The sequence below is a fragment of the Bubalus bubalis genome, chromosome 3 (genome assembly GCF_019923935.1).
Source record: "Bubalus bubalis isolate 160015118507 breed Murrah chromosome 3, NDDB_SH_1, whole genome shotgun sequence".
NCBI classification, from domain to species: domain Eukaryota; kingdom Metazoa; phylum Chordata; class Mammalia; order Artiodactyla; family Bovidae; genus Bubalus; species Bubalus bubalis.
The window spans coordinates 8,285,416-8,306,687 of NC_059159.1; the positions used below are offsets into that span (position 1 = coordinate 8,285,416).

Consider the following 21,272-nt stretch of genomic DNA (forward strand, 5'->3'; position numbering starts at 1 on the left):
AGCCTTAAAGCAAGGCCAGACAGCCGGCTGCATGGGAGAAGTGTGAACTCGTACTTCGCGTCTTATACTAAAATTCTATGTAGATTAAATGTAAAAATGAAACCATAATAGTAACTGTAAGAAATTAATTTGGTAGAGGAAAGCCTTTCACAGTTCTGTCAAACAGTAAGGGGAAAGTATGTTCTTTTTTACCTAAAATATAAAATTTTGATCTCTCACAGTAATCAAATGAAATTAAAATAGCAGGGAAAATATTTACAGTATATGATAAAGGGTTATGAACCAATAAGAAAGGCATGCATTAGAACTGTGGTGTTGGAGAGAAGACTCTTGAGAGTCCCTTGGACTGCACAGAGATCAAACCAGTCAGTCCAAAGGAAATCAGTCCTGAATAGTCATTGGAAGGACTGATGCTGAAGGTGAAACTCCAATACTTTGGCCACATGATGTAAAGAACTGACTCATTGGAAAAGACCCTGATGCTGGGAAAGCTTGAAGGCAGGAGAAGAAGGGGATGACAGAGGATGAGATGGTTGGAAGGCATCACTGACTTGATGGACCTGAGTTGAAGCAAGCTCTGGGAGTTGGTGACGGACAGGGAAGCCTGGCATGCTGCAGTCCATGGGGTTGCAAAGAATCAGACACAACTGAGCAACTGAACTGAAGAAAGGCATAAGAAAAAAGTTATAAACAAAGGAAAGTTATTAAATCTATAAGAAATGCAAATTAATAAGTTTTTTATTAAATTTCCAAAGATAAATAATTCTCAGTATATAGGCTGTAGGTACTTAAATACATAAGACCACATTCTTAAGAATATAGTCCTTGTATTACTTTCTGAAGATAGATTTATTAGTAAGAATCAAAAGCCTTAAAAATGTTTATCCCTTTACTCCAACAATTCCACTAATAGGATTATCCTCAGGAAGTAAGAATTTTCCCCAAGATTTAGTTACTATTTATATTAGTGAGAAATAGAAATAATTTAAATATTCAAGTACAAAGCAGCTATCCAATAGATTAGTGTAGCCATTAAAATGATTACTACAAATGTTAGAAAATGTTTGCTTTGTTATATGAAAATAAATTGTAAAACAGTGTAAATAGTGAAATTTCTTTTTAAAAAGCATAAAGCCTGGAAGGAGACTCATTAAGGTGTTAGATTATGGTTATTTTCCTTAATAGAATATTGAGATGTAATTCACATAGTATACAGTCCACCCACTTATATAATTCAGTGGTTTTTAGTATATTCAGAGAGTTGTGCAGATATCACCATAATCAATTTTAGAACCTATTCAGGTAGTTACTGGTCTAGTGGTTAGGATTCAGTACACATGTGGCCAAAATTAAAAAAAAAAAAAAAATTAGAACCTAATGATCACCCCCAAAAGAATGTCTACGACCATCAGCAGTCAGTTCCCATTTTCTTCCCATTAGTAATCACTTTCCATTTCCTCTCCCAACCCCAACCCCAGCCCTAGTTATCCAGTAATCTATTTTCTGTCTACAGATTTGCCTATAACTGGACATTTTGTATAAGTGGAATCATAGGACTAGTTGGCTTCTGTGACTGGATTCTTAGCATCAGTTTTTGTGTGGACATTGTTTTCAGATTTCTCGGCTGTATACCCAGGGGTAGTGGGCTTGCTGGGCTCTGGTGTCTCTGTGTTAAATCTTTTAGGAGCTACCAGATTGTTTTCCAAAGTGGCGGTACCATTTTACATTCCCACCGGCAATGGACGAAGGTTCCAATTTCTCCACGTTCTAGAGTTATCTTTTTGATTATAGCTATCCTACTAGCCCCTGATGCTTCAGACAATAAAGATTCTGCCTGCAATGTGGGAGCCCCGGGTTTGATCCTTGGGTCGAGAAGATCGCCTGGAGAAGGAAATGGCAACCCACTCCAGTATTCTTGCCTGAAGAATTCCATGGACAGAGGAGCCTGGCGGGTTATAGTCCAGAGGGTCGCAAAAGTTGGACACGACTGAGCGACTAACACTATCCTAGTAGGTGTAAAGTGTTTTTTTGTGGCTTTGATTTGCATTTCCCCAATATCTAAGATGTTGATCATATTTTCATATGTTTATGGGCATTTCATCTCTTCTTTGGAGAAATTTCTGCTCAGATCTTTTGCTCATTTTTTAATTGGGTTATTTGTATTATTATTATTATTATTATTTTGGCCACACCGTGTGACTTGTTCCCCGACCAGGGATTAAACCCCAGCCCTCAGAATTGGAAGTGCTGAGTCTTAACCAGTGAACTGCCAGGGAATTCCTCGTCTTTTTGTTATTGAGTTATAAGAGTTCTTTATATATTATAGGTGAAAGTCCCTTATATATATAATTTACAAATATTTTCTTCCATTCTTTAAGTTGATTTTTCTCATTTTCTTGGTAGTATCTTTTGAATCTTAGAATTTTAAAATTTTTTATTAAGTCTGATTTATCTACTTTATCTTCTATTGTTTGTGCTTTTGGTGTCCTAGGAAGACTCCAAGTCACAAAGATTTATTCCTGTATTTTTTTTGTAAGAATTTTATAGTTTTAGCTTTTACATTTTGTTCTGTGATCCATTTGAGTCAAGTTTTATGGATGTTGTGATGTAGGACTCCAGCATCATTCTTCTGCATGAGATCAGTCATTCTAGCACCATTTGCTAGAAATACTATTCTTTCTCCCATTGAATTGTGTTGGCACCCTTGTTAAAAACCAAATGACTGTGAATGTAGGAGTTTATTTCTCAATATGCCTGTTCTTATGGCAGTACCGTGCTGTGTTGATAATTGTAAATTTTGAGTCTTCATTTTTGTTCTTTTTCAAGATTATTTTGGCTGTTATCAGTCCTTTGAATTTACATATGAATTTTAGGATCAGTTTGTCAATTTCCTCAAATGAATTATATTGGCTTTTTTTTGATAAATGATTTTTTTTTTTTTTTAGAAGTTTTAGGTTCACAGCAAAATTGTCAATATACAGAGATTTCCCATACATGTCCTGCCCTCACCTGCGTAACCTTCCCCGTTATTGTTGTCCCTCATCATTGTGGTACTTTTGTTAACAACTGATGAACGTATAGTGACACAGCATTATTATCTAGAGTCTGTTGTTTACATTAGGGTTCCCTTTTGGTGGTGTACATTTTATAGGTTTGGACAAATGTATGAGGACATGAATTCACCATATAGGATCATACTAGGTTATTTTTCTTTTTAGGTTATGTTTTAAAATTTCCTTTTGTTAGCTAAATCTTCTGATTACTCAAAAGCAAATATGCTTTGCTGATATGATTTTTCTAATTAAAAATACTGTTTTAAACTTTATTAATCAAGTATTTTTTTCTGGAAGTATATGAAAATGATTGGTGAAAATATCTGACTGATTTTCAGTTCAGTTCAGTCGCTCAGTTGTGTCCCACTCTTTGCGACCCCAAGAATCGCAGCATGCCAGGCCTCTCTGTCCATCACCAACTCCCGGAGTTCACTTAGACTCCTGTCCATCGAGTCAGTGATGTCATCCAGCCATCTCATCCTCTGTCGTTCCCTTCTCCTCCTGCCCCCAATCCCTCCCAGCATCAGAGTCTTTTACAATGAGTCAACTCTTCACATGAGGTGGCCAAAGTACTGGAGTTTCAGCTTTAGCATCATTCCTTCCAAAGAACACCCAGGGCTGATCTCCTCTAGGATGGACTGGTTGGACCTCCTTGCAGTCCAAGGGACTCTCAAGAGTCTTCTCCAACACCACAGTTCAAAAGCATCAATTCTTCAGTGCTCAGTCTTCTTCACAGTCCTAGTCTCACTTTATTTTAGTGAAATTCAAGAAAAAAGCTATCCTCTTGTATATAGAGAAATTCAGGACAGTGTCTGTGACTGATGTGTTTCCTAGTCATCCACTGAGTAGGAACTGAAATCTGGATCCACCATTAGTTTAGGATCCTAGATAAGTGGCCTTAAGTTATGAAATGTGAGCAGGTTCAAAGTTAAAATGTGCAGCATTTAGAAATGCATTTTCCATTGTAGATTTCAACAAAGTTAAACAGTAAAAATTAAAAATTAAAGGGATCAGAAACAAATGAGCAGAACTAAGGTTTCAGTCCTCAGATCCAGAGACTGAGAATCTCAGGAAGTGGTGGTATCCCAGCTTGGGGTGGTCAAAAACCTCTGGGCTGATTCTGACCTTGAGTCCAGCCTTAACGCTGCCCTGGGAAAGTTGCTTAGGGAAGTTAGCACTCTGCCAACTGTTGAGTCCCTAACCTTTAATCAAGTCTGTTGAAATAGTCTGTTGTTTTGTTCTGTTTCTTTTCTCTGTTTCACGTTTTCTTTGTTTTCATGAGAGCTGGAAAAGGTGTTAGAGAAAACACAACTCTAGAATATATTTAAACAGTTGAAATCAACATTTTACTTATAGGGCAGGTTTAGTTCATATGTTAAGCATTTTAATCTGAATCATTAACCTGTGTCCCAGTGTCTGTTTACTGGCATTATTGACAACAAGTAATAATGAATTGGTTGAATGAATATTTTAGAATTTTTGTTCAGTTGATTAAAATCTAGTTCAGTTCAGTTCAGTTGCTCAGTTGTCTCCGACTCTTTGCGACCCCATGAATTGCAGCACTCCAGGCCTCCCTGTCTATCACCAACTCTGGGAGTTCACTCAGACTGAAGTCCATCAAGTTGGTGATGCCATCCAGCCATCTCATCCTCTGTCATCCCCTTTTCCTCCTGCCTCCAGTGCCTCCCAGCATCAGAGTCTTTTCCAATAAGTCAACTCTTCGCATGAGGTGACCAAAGTATTGGAGTTTCAGCTTTAGCATCATTCCTTACAAAGAACACCCAGGACTGATCTCCTTTAGAATGGACTGGTTGGATCTCCTTGCAGTCCAAGGGACTCTCAAGAGTCTTCTCCAACACCACAGTTCAAAAGCATCAATTCTTCGGGGCTCAGCTTTCTTCGAAGTCCAACTCTCACATCCATACATGACTGCTGGAAAAACCATAGCCTTAACTAGACGGACCTTTGTTGGCAAAGTAATGTCTCTGCTTTTGACTGTGCTGTCTATATTGGTCATAACTTTCCTTCCAAGGAGTAAGCGTCTTTTAATTTCATGGCTGCAGTCACCATCTGCAGTGATTTTGGAGCCCAAAAAAAGTCTGACACTGTTTCCACTGTTTCCCCATCTATTTCCCATGAAGTGATGGGACCAGATGCCATGATCTTAGTTTTCTGAATGTTGAGCTTTAAGTACTCCTAATTTTTTTTTCTTTTTTTTTTTTTTGCAGAAAAGTCTCTGAAGTTATGTGTCACCAAGGAGATGCTCCTTCTTAGCGTTACAACTGCTTATACAGGTAATGGAGTTAATTACCGTGTTGGTTTTCTGTAACTGCGTACTGACAGTAAGTGTCGAAAACAATAACTGTGTTACTTTCTCACAATTCTGTACATGGACCTGTCTCAGCGAAATGGTTTTTCTGATGGTCTCAGTTGGGGTCTCTTGTGGTTCTTTAAGTTATAGTGCTAAAACTTCCAAGGTAGTTTCATTTGCACGTTTAAAGGGGTCTAATGCAAGCTGGATCTCACCTCTCTCCATGTCTCAGCATTTGCGTGACCCCTTCCCATGTTGGTGAAAGCAAATCACAGGGCCAGCCTAAATACCACCTAGGGGAGGGTTCTGTACAAGGGATTGAAAAGCAGGAGGCTTGATTCATCTCAACCGGTGATTTTAGGACAAAATGGAGCACTACAGAAAATAATCATGAGTAAATCTTTGCAACATGAGTATGAATTAAGATAATTTTCAATAAAACAGAATGAATTCTGTGGCTTCCAGTGATAATGTGATGTGGTAATAGGTGAAGTAGGCTTAGGTCTTAAGGAAATCTGTTTCCTTGTCAAAAGTTGCTCTGATATGTCAATCATTACTTTTGCCTTTACAGTTGACCCTTGAACAGTGAAGGGATGGATTAGGTGTGCTGACCTCCCCTGTGATCAGAAATCTTTGTGTGACTTTAGTCAGCCCTTTGTATCTGTGCTTCCTGGTCTGCACAATTGACCAACTGTGGATCCTGTAGTACTACAGGGGCCTGCACAGTTCAAACTTTATTTGTTCAAGGTTCAACTCTCTGTGCCTCATAGGTATAGGTAGAAACATCTTATTTTTAGGTCAAAGGGTGGTGTCAAAACATCTTCAAAATTCAGGTAAGATTTTGTGACATTAAGGAATCAGGTCTTCTACTGATTTGCTCTAATTTTTTACCCAAATTTTAAAAATTTCTTTTCCTAGAAAACATGTTTAATTAAAACTTTTTCCTTTAAGCAAAAGTAGATAGTAGGTATTAGTCTTGCCACCATATGTTCCTGTTCCCTTGGAAAGCTATTAATAAGGATAATGAGTACTTTAGTGTCTCGGTTACAAGTTTATGTTAATTATGTCCTCTGTCCACCCCCTTTTTGTGCAGAGTGACTGTTTTAACATAAGGCTGTCTTTGCTTATTTGAGTTGTATATTCTAATCTGAAATATGTGACAATTGCCATCTCGTGGCTAATTCCTTTTCATCAGTTATATGTCACGTGGAGTAGCATTTCAGTCTGAGTGAATTTTGTTTTATACATACATAGCTCAAATACTACAAGACTTGAAGACATGAAGAAAAAACCAGGAAAGGTAGACTGTGTTTTTTCAGTACAAAATCCAGTGCTTTGTTATCTGCAGTTGGTTTACTCTAAGGATGTAGAGACTTGAATGCAGAGAGCTGATTATGGGACTTGAGTATCTGGATTTTGGTACCCATGGCAGATACTGAAGGACAACTGTAATTTAAATCTGACTCTTTTCTAAAGGTCTGGAACTGACTTTCTTCTCTGGTGTATATGGAACCTGTATTGGCGCTATAAATAAATTTGGAACAGAAGAGAAAAGCCTCATTGGACTTTCTGGCATTTTCATCGGCATTGGAGAAATTCTAGGTTGGTTTAAAAAAAAAATTTGCATTAAATCAGTTTGTTACAGTTATAATGGAAATTTTAAGTATATTTCACTTCTCTGTCCTTGGATTTCTGTTTCTTTGCTTATTTTTATCCACATGGGTATGTCTGGTTTTTCTTTTATTATCACTGTTCTAAAACTAAATTATAAAACTTTTGCCAAGTAATTCAAGACAAAGCCATAAGTAAGAAAACAAAGATTTTTGTTTCCCAGATTTTCCTCTTAAAATACTTAGGGAAGGTGTATTAGAATCCCTGAATTTCTTGTTCTCTGGATCTCTGACACCAGTTGTATGTCCAGCAGTACAGTTCAACTCTGACACTAACTCCTAGGGTTAGCAGCAGACCACACAGGTTCAAGGATACAATCCTGCAAGGCCAACCTCACTTCAGATGCCAGTCCAAGTCCTGAGTCCCCAGGCCACCTTCACTTCTGTCCAGCTTGGCTATACATTCAAGGGTTCCTACAACACCCCTGGGAAATGCTATGAAAGGAAAGTGAAAATGAAGTTGCTCAGTCGTGTCTGACTCGTTGCAACCCCATGGACTATAGCATACAAGGCTCCTCTGTCCATGGGATTTTCCAGGCAAGGGTACTGGAGTGGGTTGCCATTTCCTTCTCCAGAGGGAAATGCTATACTTACTGTTAAAGTTTATTTAATAAAGGATGCAGATGAACAGCCAGATGAAGAGCTACTTAGGGCAAAGCCCAGAAGGACCGCTGGTGTAGGAACCTCCATCCCCTTGGAGTCTAGGATGTGGTACCCTCCCGACACATGATGGAGTCATCGCAGGAAGCTCTCCCAAACCTGTTGTGTGGGGATTTTTATGCACATCTCATCATGGTGGATTAAATCATGGCAGACTCAATCTCTAGTCCCTCTCCCCTCCCCTGAGATGGGGGGTGGGGCTGAACATTCTAGTTTTCTAATCAAGACTGGGTCCTGGCAACCAGCCTCCCATCTTGACTGGAGCCACCCCCGCAGTCCTTCAGGGGTCAGCATTAACTCGGGTGTGGTTGGAAGGGGTTAGTTAAGATAACTAGAGACACTCCTTTCACTGAGGAAATTCCTAGGGTTTCAGGAGCTCTATGCCAGGAAGCGGGGAGAGGAGACAGGCTAAGACCACACCTCTGTTTTGATTATGCCACCAGTCACTCCTGCAGTGGTGATCCATGCAGCAGTGGATGCTGTGTAGCGTGTGAGGAGCTTCCCAAAACTTTCTGTGCCTCCATTGTATGAACAAAACATGGAGCTTATATTTTTGGGGAAGAACACATGCAATAAAAAATATCTGAAACTTAGAATGTCAAAATGATAAGCACTATAGAGAAAGGACAGAGAAGGTAATGGCACCCCACTCCAGTACTCTTGCCTGGAAAATCCCATGTATGGAGGAGCCTGGTGGGCTGCAGTCTATGGGGTCGCTAAAGAGTCAGATGCGACTGAGCAACTTCACTTTCACTTTTCATTTTCATGCATTGGAGAAGGAAATGGCAACCCACTCCAGTGTTCTTGCCTGGAGGATCCCAGGGACAGGGGAGCCTGGTGGGCTGCCGTCCATGGGGTCACACAGAGTCGGACACGACTGAAGTGACCTAGCAGCAGCATGGACAAAGGAGGGTGGGGGGGGTTGGTGTATTTTTTTGTTCCCTATAATTAATTTTAGAACATTTTCATTGCCTTTTTCCAGGCAACTGCTAATCTACTTCCTCTGTAGATTTATTCTGGGGACATCTCATGTGAATGGAATCATACAATCTGTATTTTTCTGTTGTCCCTGGCTTCTTTTACTTAACACAGTGTTTGCAGGGTTTTTTCATGGTGTATCATGTATCAGTACTTCATTTCTTTTTTCTTTTTTACTTCATTCCTCTTTATTACTAAATATTTAGTCACGTGGATCTACCACATTTTTATTCATCCATTCATCGTGTCATGGACATTTGGGTTGTTTTTGCTTTTTGCCCATTATGAATAATGCTGCTGTGAACACTAAACCTAGGACTGAAATCACTGGGTCGGGTGATAACTCTGTGTTTGACTGATTTGTCTAATGACAGGTCCTATTTTCCTGTTCCTTTGCATGCCTGGTAATGTGGATACTAGCCATTGTGAACTTCACCTTGTTGGGTGTGGGATGACTTTTACATTCCTGTTCCTGTTCTTGAGCTTTGTTCTTGGATGCGGTTCATTTACTTGGAAACAGTGTGACTTTTTGAGTCTTGCTTTTAAAGTGTGTTGGATGGAACCAGAGCAGTGCTCAGAGGAGGGCTAATTATCTCTCTCCCCCAAGGGAAGACCCTTTTGTGAATACCCAGTGAATAATAAGATTTCCGGTCTGGCTGGTGGGACCAGGTACTCTTCCCAGCCGAGGTTAGGGCACTAATGCCACTAATCCTTTTGGAAAGTTCTTTCTGATCTCTGCTACTCACATCCTGTGCTGATCAGCTCTCCTTTTTGATGCCCTGTTTTGGAAACTCAGGCACCTTGGTCTCCCCAGCCCCTGAGCTCTGTCTCTGACTCAGGGAGGCTGTGGGCTTCCTCCTGCCTTCCCTCCCCTTCTGCCCCTCTTCCCGGTCTCCTTCCCCTGTCCTCCCCGCTCTGCTTCCGCCTTCCCCCTTTCCGAAGCCCCCGGCCTCTCGGTCAGCTGGGGCAGGTGTGGGCCTCGCCTCATTTGTTCCCTGTCTCTCTGAGATCACTGCCCTTTGTCACCTGAGAATCTGTGTCTTCAAAACCGTTGTGCCATATTTTTGGTTTTTTTTTTTTTTTTTTTAGACTGGGGGTAAATTCAGTTCCTGTTATTCCATCTTACCTAGAAGTCTGTCCTGATTTTTATAATTTCCTTTGTTTCAACAGTTATTTCTTATTTTGTATATTCGTGCTTGCTTTCTTTATTTTATTAAATTCACTATTTGTCCATTTATATTTTCAAAACTAAGTTTTTGATATGTTAACTTGGCCTTGGATTTTTTTGTTTGTTCATTGATCTTATAGGTGGAAGCCTCTTTGGCCTGCTGAGCAAGAATAATCGTTTTGGTAGGAATCCAGTTGTGCTGTTGGGCATCCTGGTGCATTTTGTAGCTTTTTATTTAATATTCCTCAACATGCCTGGGGATGCCCCCATTGCTCCTGTTGAAGGCACTGACAGCAGCGCTTACATCACACCCAGGTACCGTGGCCGCCCTCCTCTAGTAAGTTACATCACACCCAGGTACCGTGGCCGCCCTCCTCTAGTAAGTTACATCACACCCAGGTACCGTGGCCGCCCTCCTCTAGTAAGTTACATCACACCCAGGTACCGTGGCCGCCCTCCTCTAGTAAGTTACATCACACCCAGGTACCGTGGCCGCCCTCCTCTAGTAAGTTACATCACACCCAGGTACCGTGGCCGCCCTCCTCTAGTAAGTTACATCACACCCAGGTACCGTGGCCGCCCTCCTCTAGTAAGTTACATCACACCCAGGTACCGTGGCCGCCCTCCTCTAGTAAGTTACATCACACCCAGGTACCGTGGCCGCCCTCCTCTAGTAAGTTACATCACACCCAGGTACCGTGGCCGCCCTCCTCTAGTAAGTTACATCACACCCAGGTACCGTGGCCGCCCTTCTCTAGTAAGTTAAGGAAGGGCAGGGGGTAAAGGATGGCTTGGAATTTAGAATGGAGCAGTTAGTCCTTTTCTGTAAGTCTGTTATAAGGTCATTTGTCATGTGTTAATGGAGCCAGAATGAGTTTGAATAGAAATCCATAGAGAATATCAAGTTATTTTTGTGATTGTTGGTTTTAACCTTTCTCCCCACTAAATCTTTTTCTTGATCTGTGAAGGATCATGTAAGTGTCTGATTTGAATTTTTTATCTCTGCCTTTTGAGCATTGAAATCTCTAGAAGTTTGGGCTTCAGGGAAGAGCAGTGAGGAATGAGGGGTGAAGTGTCTGCTGGGCCGGCCGCCCAGCCCCTTCACAGTGCTTATGGGAGCTTTGCGGGTGTCACTTTACTGCACTCAACCCTCGGATTCATTGTCAATGGAGGCGTTTATGTCTGGATCCACAAGCCAAGGGCGGCCCCATCCCAGACACACTGTTTGCTTCCCTGATGGTTAATAGACTAGAGTTTGCTCGACTGTGAAGGTGACAGCATTTGAGCATAAGTTCTTTGTAAATTCCATGTTTATTCATTCTTGTTTCATAAACTTGTTTAAATTGGAGAGTAAAATGTTTTTGTGGGTGAGTTGCTATTACATTTTAAACAACTCTAACAAATATTATTATTATTAATGCTCACTCTCAATTAATTTTATTTTAATCAGCAAAGAAATTGCCATCTTCTGCAGCTTCCTGTTGGGTCTTGGAGACAGCTGCTTCAATACCCAGCTGCTTAGTATTTTAGGTTTTCTCTATTCTGAAGACAGCGCCCCGGCTTTTGCCGTCTTTAAATTTGTGCAGGTAAATTCTTCTTTAAACTGTGTTTAAAAGCGGGTCTTTTTGAAGTGCTGTAACTTCATTTTCTTAATGTTTCTTAAATAAAAGTCTAGGAGATCCTTTAAAAGGATTTCTGATCACAATAAGGAGACAATAAGTACAGTGATCTTTTTTGTCCCATCACTTATATAAGAGATTTTACATTCCGGCCTCTGCGGCTCAGACTTCTTTCAGTAGATACTAGAGTTGATGGTGTTCACAGGTAACAAGTGTGCTTCTCACTGTGCATGCACGTAATTTTATCACTCCAGTTTTTTTTTTTTTTTTTTTTTAACAAAATACTATTTTAAATAGCAGACTGTAGCTCACTTGATTATTCCCAGCTCTCAGTGGGACTTGATGGTGCGTGTCTGTGAGCTAGTGACTAAGGAGGTGCCCTCTAGATGCAGAAAGAGCAGGGAGCAGTGACAAGAAGCCTTGGGTCCAAGCTGTGGGGTTCGTTGTGGAGTCGGCTGGGTCACCTGTGCATGTTTCATGATCTGTTTTGTCTTCTTTATTCTTAGTCCATTTGCGCAGCCGTGGCATTTTTCTACAGTAACTACCTTCTCCTTCATTGGCAACTCCTGGTCATGGTGATATTTGGGTTTTTTGGAACTGTCTCCTTCTTCACTGTGGAGTGGGAAGCTGCTGCCATTGTAGCCCGGGGCTCTGACTACCGAAGTATTTGAAGAAGGGTGCCAGTGAGAGGAGGCCGCTTCTTCAGACCCTCGGCTGAGCGGCAGGGCCGGGCAGAGGAGGCCGCTCTCATCTTCACCATACCTTGGAGGCTGTTAGGATGGAAACTCCGAGATCTAAGACTGCTAAATCTGCCAGAGTTGGTATTCAGGTTTACAAATATTGTTTAAAAAGTAGTGAAATAAGGGAACTTGTCCTGTCAGTCATGATGTTCGAAGATGTTGTTTTTCAGTTCATCTGTCTCACGTTCCTTATGATCATGTTGTAAATGTAAATGTTTTCTTCTGCCCCCTGTTCTCGTTGAGAGATCATGCTTTGATTGAAACTATTAGGCCATATGTGTATGAAGACTCGTATGTCATGTGAAGACTCCTAGGTGTGTGGCTGTGTGTTACTATGTAGTAACAGGGAGCATGTGCCACCCCATGTGTGTCTGGGAATGATGTCTAAGTAAATCATGTAACACTGAAATGGAATCTTTGAAAAGATTTGCACATTTTTGATAGTTTTTCTTGTAGTTCATAGCAAGAGGGGTACTAATCAAGTATTATGAAATGAGGTAAAAATTGTCTTAAGTTTTAAAAATAGGGATCTTACATTTGTAAATGAACAGAAACACACTTAAGAAAAAAATACACATTTATTGATGGAGGCTTTTGCTAGTAATTTTTCTAGAGGATGCAGTGCATAAAAAACAAACAAACCCAGAACACGTGGTGAAGTCTAAGCTGTGGCGGCAGGCTGTTGTCACTAAGAAACACCATTCCATATGCATGTCTGGGAATGGAGTCTTAACTGTTTGGGGGAGATGTTTAGAATGGAAATGTTAACTTTAATCCATAAGAGCTTTAAACAGTTATTTTAATTGAGATATAATTCAGAAATCATAAAATTCATCATTGTAAAGTATACAGTTCAGTGGCATTTCAGTACATGCACAAGATTATATAGCTATCACTACTGTCTTTTCCAGAACGTTTTCATCACCCCGAAAGAACCTCCCATGCCTACTAGTAGTCATTCCCCATTCTCTTGCCTGGCACCGGTGGTCAGTAATCCGTTTCCTGTCTCTGTGGATTTGCTTCTTCTGGATATTCCCTATCGATGGGAAAGCTCACTTTTAAAATTGAAAATTAACTGAACAAATCAAGAGTTTTATGGCAAAGTAGATTTAATCAAGAAGACAAACAATATTTTGCTTTCCATTATTTTTTAAAACCTGCTTAGAAATTTAAGGAGTGTGAGTTTTAGACTTGATGGCAATTGCAGGGAATTGTGGTTAGCTGGAACCCTTAGAGAAATTGCATTTGTATGGAACACTAAACTCTTCTGCTCCAAGTTGTAAAACTGTGGTTTTCTTTCTTGAAGTTGAGATAAACTCAGTTGATAGTTGATTTTATATAAATTGTAAATGCTGTTTCAGAACTAATGCAAATGAATTTATTATCTCTTTAAGCACATTATTGTCTACTCAGATGTATTTGTTTTCTATCACTGTATTACAGATTACTCCAAAACTTAGCCATTTCCCTGGTGGTTCAGATAGTAAAGAATCTGCCTGTAGTGCAGGAGACCTGCGTTTGATCCCTGCGTCGGGAAGATCTCCTGGAGAAGGGAATGGCTACCCACTCCAGTATTGTTACTTGGGAGAATTCCATGGACAGGAGCCTGGCAGGCTATAGTCCATGGGGTCACAAAGTCAGACGTGACTGAGCAACTAACAGTTTTTTTCACTAAGCACATTATTGTTTACCCAGATGTATTTGTTTGCTATCTCCGAATGACATATTACCCCAAAACTCAACCACTTAAGACCTACGTATTCTCTCATAGTTTCTGCGGGGCTAAGTCTTGGCATGGCTGAACCAGGCCCTCCAGCCAGCTCAGGGTCTGTCACAAGGCTGCAGCCAAGGTGTGACCCGGAGGAGGACCTGCTTCTCTCAGCTTAGTCTCATCCTTGGCAGGAGTCGGTTCCTCACAGGCTGTTGGACTGAGAGTCTTAGTTTCTCACGGCTGTCCTCATCAAAGAAAGCAAGTGAGAAAAGCCAGAGGGAAGTGCCAGCAAGTCATAAGTCACCGTTTTTTATCGGTTAATCTTGAAAGTGACATCTCATCACTTTTGCTGTATTCTCTTTACTAGATTCAAGTTACTAGTTACCGGCCACACTCACGGAAGGGGGTGGGGGTTACACCAGGGAGTGACTAGAACCAGGATCCCCAGGACTGTCTCGCAAGGCTGCCTGTCTCACGTTCAGCTGGGAACTGGGCCCTGCATTCCCGTGTTCCTCACTCTGCCAGGCTCGGGCTCCCTTTGCTTATGATAGGTCTGTAGAATTAGGTTGCAGAGGTTCAGTAGCCTCTGTTAATACTACTGAGTGCATTCTCCCAGGGCAGCCACAGCCTCTTATCACGACTGGTAGGATTCCTGGTAACTGCTTTCACAAGGGAAAAGAGAGTGAGGGGAGTGTGTCAGGAACACGACTTCTGGGCTGCCTCCCTCCTGTTGTTATGTGTGATGTTCTTCACCTTAAGTTCTGTACTCACATTTTGTGTTTGGGTGGGTTTCGTTTTGTTTTTTTACTCAGTCTTTATGTCTATAAATAGTGTTGGCCTTGGTGGGCTCTTTATTTGACTGATAACAGCTCGTTTGAATTTGTATCATTATTTGAATTTGAAATGTGGTATGAAATAAAGAATTTAATTTTTACGCTTGTCTTATGTACTCTGTCAAATAATTTATGCTTCTGGGTAAGTCAGTCTTCACTTTGTCTCACATGGGTGTGTGTGTGTGTGTAAGTATGAATGTGCTGTTCTTTTGCTGCAGATTTCTGTATATTGAAATTTGGCTTAGCCCTGGAGCAACCTTTATTGAGTCACAACTGTTTTACTCTGTGTGAAGGCATCCCCCCACCCACCTCTTCTGCCCTATACCCGAAGGCTTGAATACCTTAAAACCTAGGCTTTGGCTGTTGACACTGAGGCTTGCTTTCCTCTGGGAGTTAAGTTCTCAAAATACAAAAAAAAGTTGCCAATTAAAAAAATGAAGTGAGGACATAAGAGAAACTGAATCCTTGGTAGGAATGTAAAATGGTGCTGCCTTTATGGAAAACAGTAATGTAGTTCCTAAAAAATGTCAAACTAGAATCACCGTCTGATCCACCAATTTCATGTTTGGGTATGTACCCCAAAGAACTGAAGAAAAACTTGAGGAGGTATTTGTACAGTTATGCTTGTAGCAGCATTGCTCACAATGGCCAAAAGGTGAGGACCCATGTCCATCGGTAGGTGAATGGATAGACAGAGTGTGACCTATACATGCAACAGTAGGCTGCCTGCTGCTGTCACGGGGCTCCCCTGGTGACTCAGCAGTAAAGAATGGCGACCAAAGGAGAAGGGGCGGCAGAGGATGAGATGGTTAGATAGCATCACCAACTCAATGAACTTGAGCAAACTTGGGGAGATAACGATCTGCTGGAGGAGGGCTTGGCAACCCACACCAGGATTCTTGCCTGGGAAATCCCATGGACAGAAGAGCCTGGCGGGCTACAGTCCATAGGCTTGCAAAGAGCTGTCTGTACATGAAGCTACAGCACGCACGCATTGGGAGACAGTGGAGGGGAGCCAGGCGGCGGCAGTCCATGGGGTTGCAAAGACTCGAACATGACTTAGTGACTGAACAAGAACTGTAACAGGAGCACAGCCGGTGGCCCAGAGGGCGGGGTCAAGGGTCCTGTTCAGTCAGCTTCGCCAGGGTCTCTGGGCCCTCCAGGCCTTCTGGTCTCAGGGTGGGCAAGTGTGCCGGGGGCCCAGGGAAAGGCTGAGGGCTGGGTCTCAAGAGCTCCAAGGCCCTCCTCATGGCCGCCTGCAGGCCAGGCCCAGGCCTTGAAGCAGCAGTGAACTCTTCCCCTCTTGCCGTCTCCTAATGGCAGCAGCTAGCTGTCTCCATGGGTCACGGTCCAAGGAGGCCCCAGCAACTGGAATATGTGGACACACTCATTAAGGTAAGAGCTTCACAGAATTCCCTGCGGGGCCAGTGGTTAGGACTCAGCGCATTCACTGTCGTGGCCCAGGTTCAATCTGTGGTTAGGGAACTAAATTGCGGTAAGCCTCAAGGTGTGGCAAAAAAACCCCCACTACTTGTAAATTGGGAGATGTGCTAGCAGGAATCAGGGGTACTCTCAGGGTTTATTACAGTGACCTCGTAAGCCAGGTCATCAGGGACAAAGACCCTGGGGGGAGTCTAGAAGAATCCAAGTACAAGCTTCCTTAGGCTTTCTCTCTCCCTTCCCTGAAGGTCACCCAGAGCTTCCTCTTGCCCCTTTGCCCCTGCATCGAAGATGTAGCAATGTGTGCGATGTTTCTGACCAGGAAAGCCTGCTAGAGACGCACCTAAGGGTTTTACAGGGGCTGGTTGCAGGCAGCCTCTGCCTGGCATTTGCCAGGATTTTAGACTTGCAGAGAGAAAGCAGGTGTTTGTTTAGCATAAACCACATTGTTTGGGACTTCCCAGGTGGCGCAGTAGTAAAGACTCCATCTGTGATGGGGAGAATCTCTGGGTTGGGGAGATTGCCTCAAGGAAGAAATGGCAGCCCATTCCAGTATTCTTGCCTGGAGAATTCTGTTGACAGACGAAGCTGGTGGTAGTCCATGGGGTTGCAAAGAGTCGGACACAACTGAGCAACTAACACTTTTCACATGTATAATTGAATCACTTTGCTATACAACAGAAACTTACACAACATTGTAAATCAGCTATATTTCAAAACAATTTTTTTGACTAAAAAAGTTAATTAGGGACTTCCTTGGCGGTCCAGTAGTTAGGAATCCGTGCTCCCACTGCAGACAGCACAGGTTCCATCCCTGGCTGGGGAACTAAGACCCCTCAGGCTGCAAGGTGCAGCCAAAAAAAAAAGTTAAGGTCTAATTACATAATTAGCTAAGATGTCTCATTAACATAAATACTTGGGCTTGTTTCATTGGTACTTTTGGTTTGGTTTTCAGCAAGTAAAATATGGTTAAACAACTGCTTACAACTCAACTCATACTACTTAAGAAAAAAATTGTATTTTCTAGAAGATAAGGACACATAGTCCATGAAAATGGTCTGACTCTTGAAATTTTGTGTGATTCTTTTGGCTTGTTTCTTTATAAACTTTTTATTTTATTCAATTGTAAAAAGGTAGATTTCTCCCCCAGCCCCACCCCCATTGCTTTTGGAATCTTAGTTCCCGGACCAGGGATTGATCCTGGGCCCCAGTAGTGAAAGCCCTGAGTCCTAACCACTGAACCACCAGGGAATTCCTGACTTTATGTTATTTTCGTTTTTGTTCTTTTAAAGTAGACTTCATTTTTTAGAGCAATTTTGAATTCACAGCAACGTGAAGGGAAAGGTTCAGAGATTTTTCTTATCAACGTGCCCCACCAAAGTGGTACATTTATTGCAATTAATGATCCTACATTGACACCTTGTCATCACCCAGAGTCCTTAGCTTCGGGACCTCCCTGGTGGTCCAGTGGCTAAGACTTCAGGCTCCCAATGCAGGGGGCCCAGGTTCCATCTCTGGTCAGGGAACTAGATCCCACATGCGCAACTAAGACCTGGCACAGTGAAATAAATAAATATTTTTTTTTAAGTCCTTAGTTTACGTTAGGATTCACTTCAGTGTTGTGCGTTCTATGAGTTTAGACAAATGTATAATGACTAGTATCCCCCGTTATAGTATCTATCATATGGTGTAGTTTGACCACCCTAAAATTCCTGAGTTCTTCCTGTTCTTCCCTCCCTCCCCCAGAAACCACTGACTTTATTTTTTACTGTGTCCATAGTTTTGCCTTTTCCAGAATGTCATATAGTTGGAATCATACAGTATGTAACCTTTTCCAGATTGGCATCTTACATTTAGTAATACGTATTAAGTTTCCAACATGTCTTTTCATGGCTTGATAGCTCATTTCTTCTTAGCACTGAATACTATTCCATTGTCTGGATTGTTAAAAAACAAGACATCAGGCCCAAATAGAGTGGCTTATGGTAAGTTCCACGTCCCCAAACGGAGACTTAATTTCAGTTTCAGCTGTCCCAGAAATGGAATCTTAAACGAGTCAATCAGGAATTGCCTGACCGATACTGGTTAGGTAATCTGCCTGATATTGACCCCTGCCACCCGCTAAAGAAAAATAAGCTCTCAATAACCGATTGGCTTTTTGGCCTAGTATAACTTCCTTGTTCCTACTTCCTCTGTCTTTCTCTATTTTTTTTTTTGGCTGCGTTGCGCAGCTTGTGGGATCTTAGTTCCCTGACCAGGATTGAACCCATGCCCTGTGCAGTGAAAAATGTGGTGTTCTAACCACTGGACCGCCAGGGAATGCCCAAGTCCTTCATTTTGTAAAGCTCCTCAGACCTCCTTTCTATCTGCTAGATTGCATGCTGCCTGTTTCAAACCAGTGTTTGCTCAAACACTTAAAAATGTTTATATGCTTTCGTTTACCTTTTAACAGGATGTACACAGTTTATTCACTTACCAATTGAAGGATATCTTGGTTGCTTCAGGTTTTGACAAGAATAAAGCTACTCTAACCATCTGTGTGCAGGGTTTTGTGTGGACATATGTTTCAACTGTCTTGGACAAGCACCAAAAGAGCACAATTGCAGCATTGTATTATGGTAAAGAGCATGCTTAGTTTTGCAAGAAACTACCAAACCATCTTCCAAAGCAGTCGTACCATTTGCCTTCGTCCCAGCAATGAATGAGAGGCTCCTCTTGCTCTGAATCCTTGCCAGCATTTGCTGCTGTCAGTGTTCCAGATTCTGGTCGTTTTCATAGGTGTGCAGTGGGATCTCACTGTTTTCAGTTGGGTCAACAAAAATGGCTTCCCTTGGTGCTCAGATAGTAAAGAATCTATCTGCAATGCAGGAGACCCCAGGTCAGGAAGATCCCCTGGAGAAGGAAACAGCAACCCACTGTAGTATTCTTGCCTGGAGAATGCCATGAACAGAGGAACCTGCTGGGCTACAGTCCATGGGGTTGCAAAGAGTCAGATACAACTGCAAAGAGTCAGATACAAACTTTCACTTCTTCACTTTCAACAAAAATCAGTCCATAAGAAAGAAAATGGAAATTTTTATTCAAGCCAAATTTGAGGATTTTATAAAACTCGAGAGAGCATTTCAGAAAGCTCTGAGAATAGTTCTGCCCATTAGAAGTCAAGGCACAGGTATATGAGTTGTTTTTTTTTTTTTTTTTTTTTTCCGGAGACAAAGGTCTGTAGTTCAAATGATGTATTAATGACAGCCTACACAATCCAGATCTGAGTGTCATCAGATCATGATGGCTTCCTGTGGCATTTTATAAGATGAAGGAATGTTGTTTTCTAAGGAATTGCCTTGTTGATGCTAGGTGAGTGCTGCTCTTTTGAATTGAGAAAGTACTCCTGCTGCTGGGGGAGGCTTGGTTGATGCCCAATGCAGATGCACAATGCACAGGAGAGGGCAGAGAGGAGATTTAAGGGCAGAGGAAATTTTTCGTGTTTAAATTTTTCTGGTTCTGCCATAAAATATGAATTTTATTTTGCAGTTGCTTTTCCTTGATGACATAAAATGTGGAACATCTTTTTAGGTGCTTGTTTGCCACTTGTATATCTTCACTGGTGAGATGTCTGTTAAATTCCTGTTCTTTTTATATTTTGGATAATAGTCCTTTATCAGATGTTGAGCTGCATGGTATATGGGATCTTAGTTACCCGACCAGGGATCAGACCTGTGGCCCCCTGCATAGGAAGTGCAGAGTTTTATCCACTGGACTACCAGGGAAGTCCCTATCAGGTATATCTTTATATTTTCTCCCAGCTCATGGCTTATCTTCTCACTCTCTTGAGAGTGATTTCTTTTTGTTGGTCCATAATACACTAAATTTTAATTACTGGGAAGCACATTTTTGTTGATCTGGTAAGTCAAGAAACTATGTTTCACAGTGGCTTTCAAACTGAGATTGTTTTCAACTTTGTGCACAAATGGTCTGAAGATGCCATCACCTCTTCCCTGGTGCATTTGGTTGTGACTGGTTGGTTTCCTGAACTGCTATTAAATTTAGAAGGTTTGATGTTTTTATCGTGAGTAGTTTTGCCCTAACTCTGTGTGAGCTGAGATGGATAATTTTAAGGAAAAGCTGACTGCTGTTTTATAGACATCAGATCCACAAGAGGCTCATTTAGGTATTTCTTTCTAACTTCAATTCATTGGTCCTCCTTTCTTATTTTCTTCCCTAAATGTTGTCAAATATATCCCAATTCTTCAGTCTTCTTTGTTTATATTCTAAGTCTGTTTGACTTTTTAAAAAATGATTTCATTGTATTTCACATTTTAAAAAGGATCTTTTGGGATAATTGTCACATGAACTGAAAAGCAAAGTCTTTGGATGAGTCATCCCACAGACACCGGGAGGGAAGAAGCAGATTTGTTTTTTCTCTACTTATTTTGTGTGGTTACCACTATTTGAACAAAAGAGGAGAAAGCAAATGTTTTTAGTTCACGTGCTGGGGAAGGAGACTGTTGGTTAGATGGTGCTTTCAGAGGGAGCCGTGCCGGGGGTCTGGGTTTGATCTCGGCAAGGCAGCAAGGCAAAAACTGTAAATGCAGGTACAAAGTTCATTACTAGAGATATAGCACAACAACATGCGGGAGAGCACACAGAAAAAGAGTTTGTTTAGTTAAGATAGAAGCAAGGTAGAGATGGACACCCAGAGAGAAGGTGTGGGCGTCCGGCTTAGGGAGGAGGAGCACAGAAAAGGGCCAGGCAAGTCATTTTTATAGGGCAGTTCTTCCAGGCCTTTGTTTACCTTTAGCCAATTATCTGGCTTATTTTTCCACACCTGACCTACCCTGGGGCCCTTTCCTGGGTGCACACACACCTATCAGCCAAGATGGTACCCTAAGTGAAGGCCGCTGGGAGGAGCAAGACCCATTATGGCCTGGCGGTATGCCCTGACTTGTGACCCACAAGGAACCTTTCTGCACATGTGTAGTGTCTCCCTTCTTCCAAAAAGGGGGGAAGTGGAGATCCCTTAATCTTTTACTCAAACAGGGTTTGCCCGCTCTTTGTCCTTACCACGACTATTGTCACAAAAGATGTGCAGGGT

General features: G+C 41.7%; 1 protein-coding gene across 4 annotated transcripts in view; it reads left to right on the forward strand.

Annotated features, from left to right (window-relative positions):
* The window catches only part of MFSD11 (major facilitator superfamily domain containing 11), a 28,731-nt gene extending 13,887 nt beyond the window's left edge, over positions 1–14,844 (forward strand). For 2 of the 4 annotated variants that reach the window (XM_045164756.1, XM_045164757.1), the window contains 3 exons: positions 5,282–5,347; positions 6,841–6,966; positions 9,981–11,279. In XM_045164756.1, coding sequence (XP_045020691.1) covers positions 5,282–5,347; positions 6,841–6,966; positions 9,981–10,606 — 818 coding nt within the window. In that variant the 3' untranslated portion in view covers positions 10,607–11,279. The other 2 variants (XM_006045325.4, XM_025279574.3) reach the window with 2 other exon arrangements.
* The last annotated feature ends 6,428 nt before the right edge of the window (positions 14,845–21,272 follow it).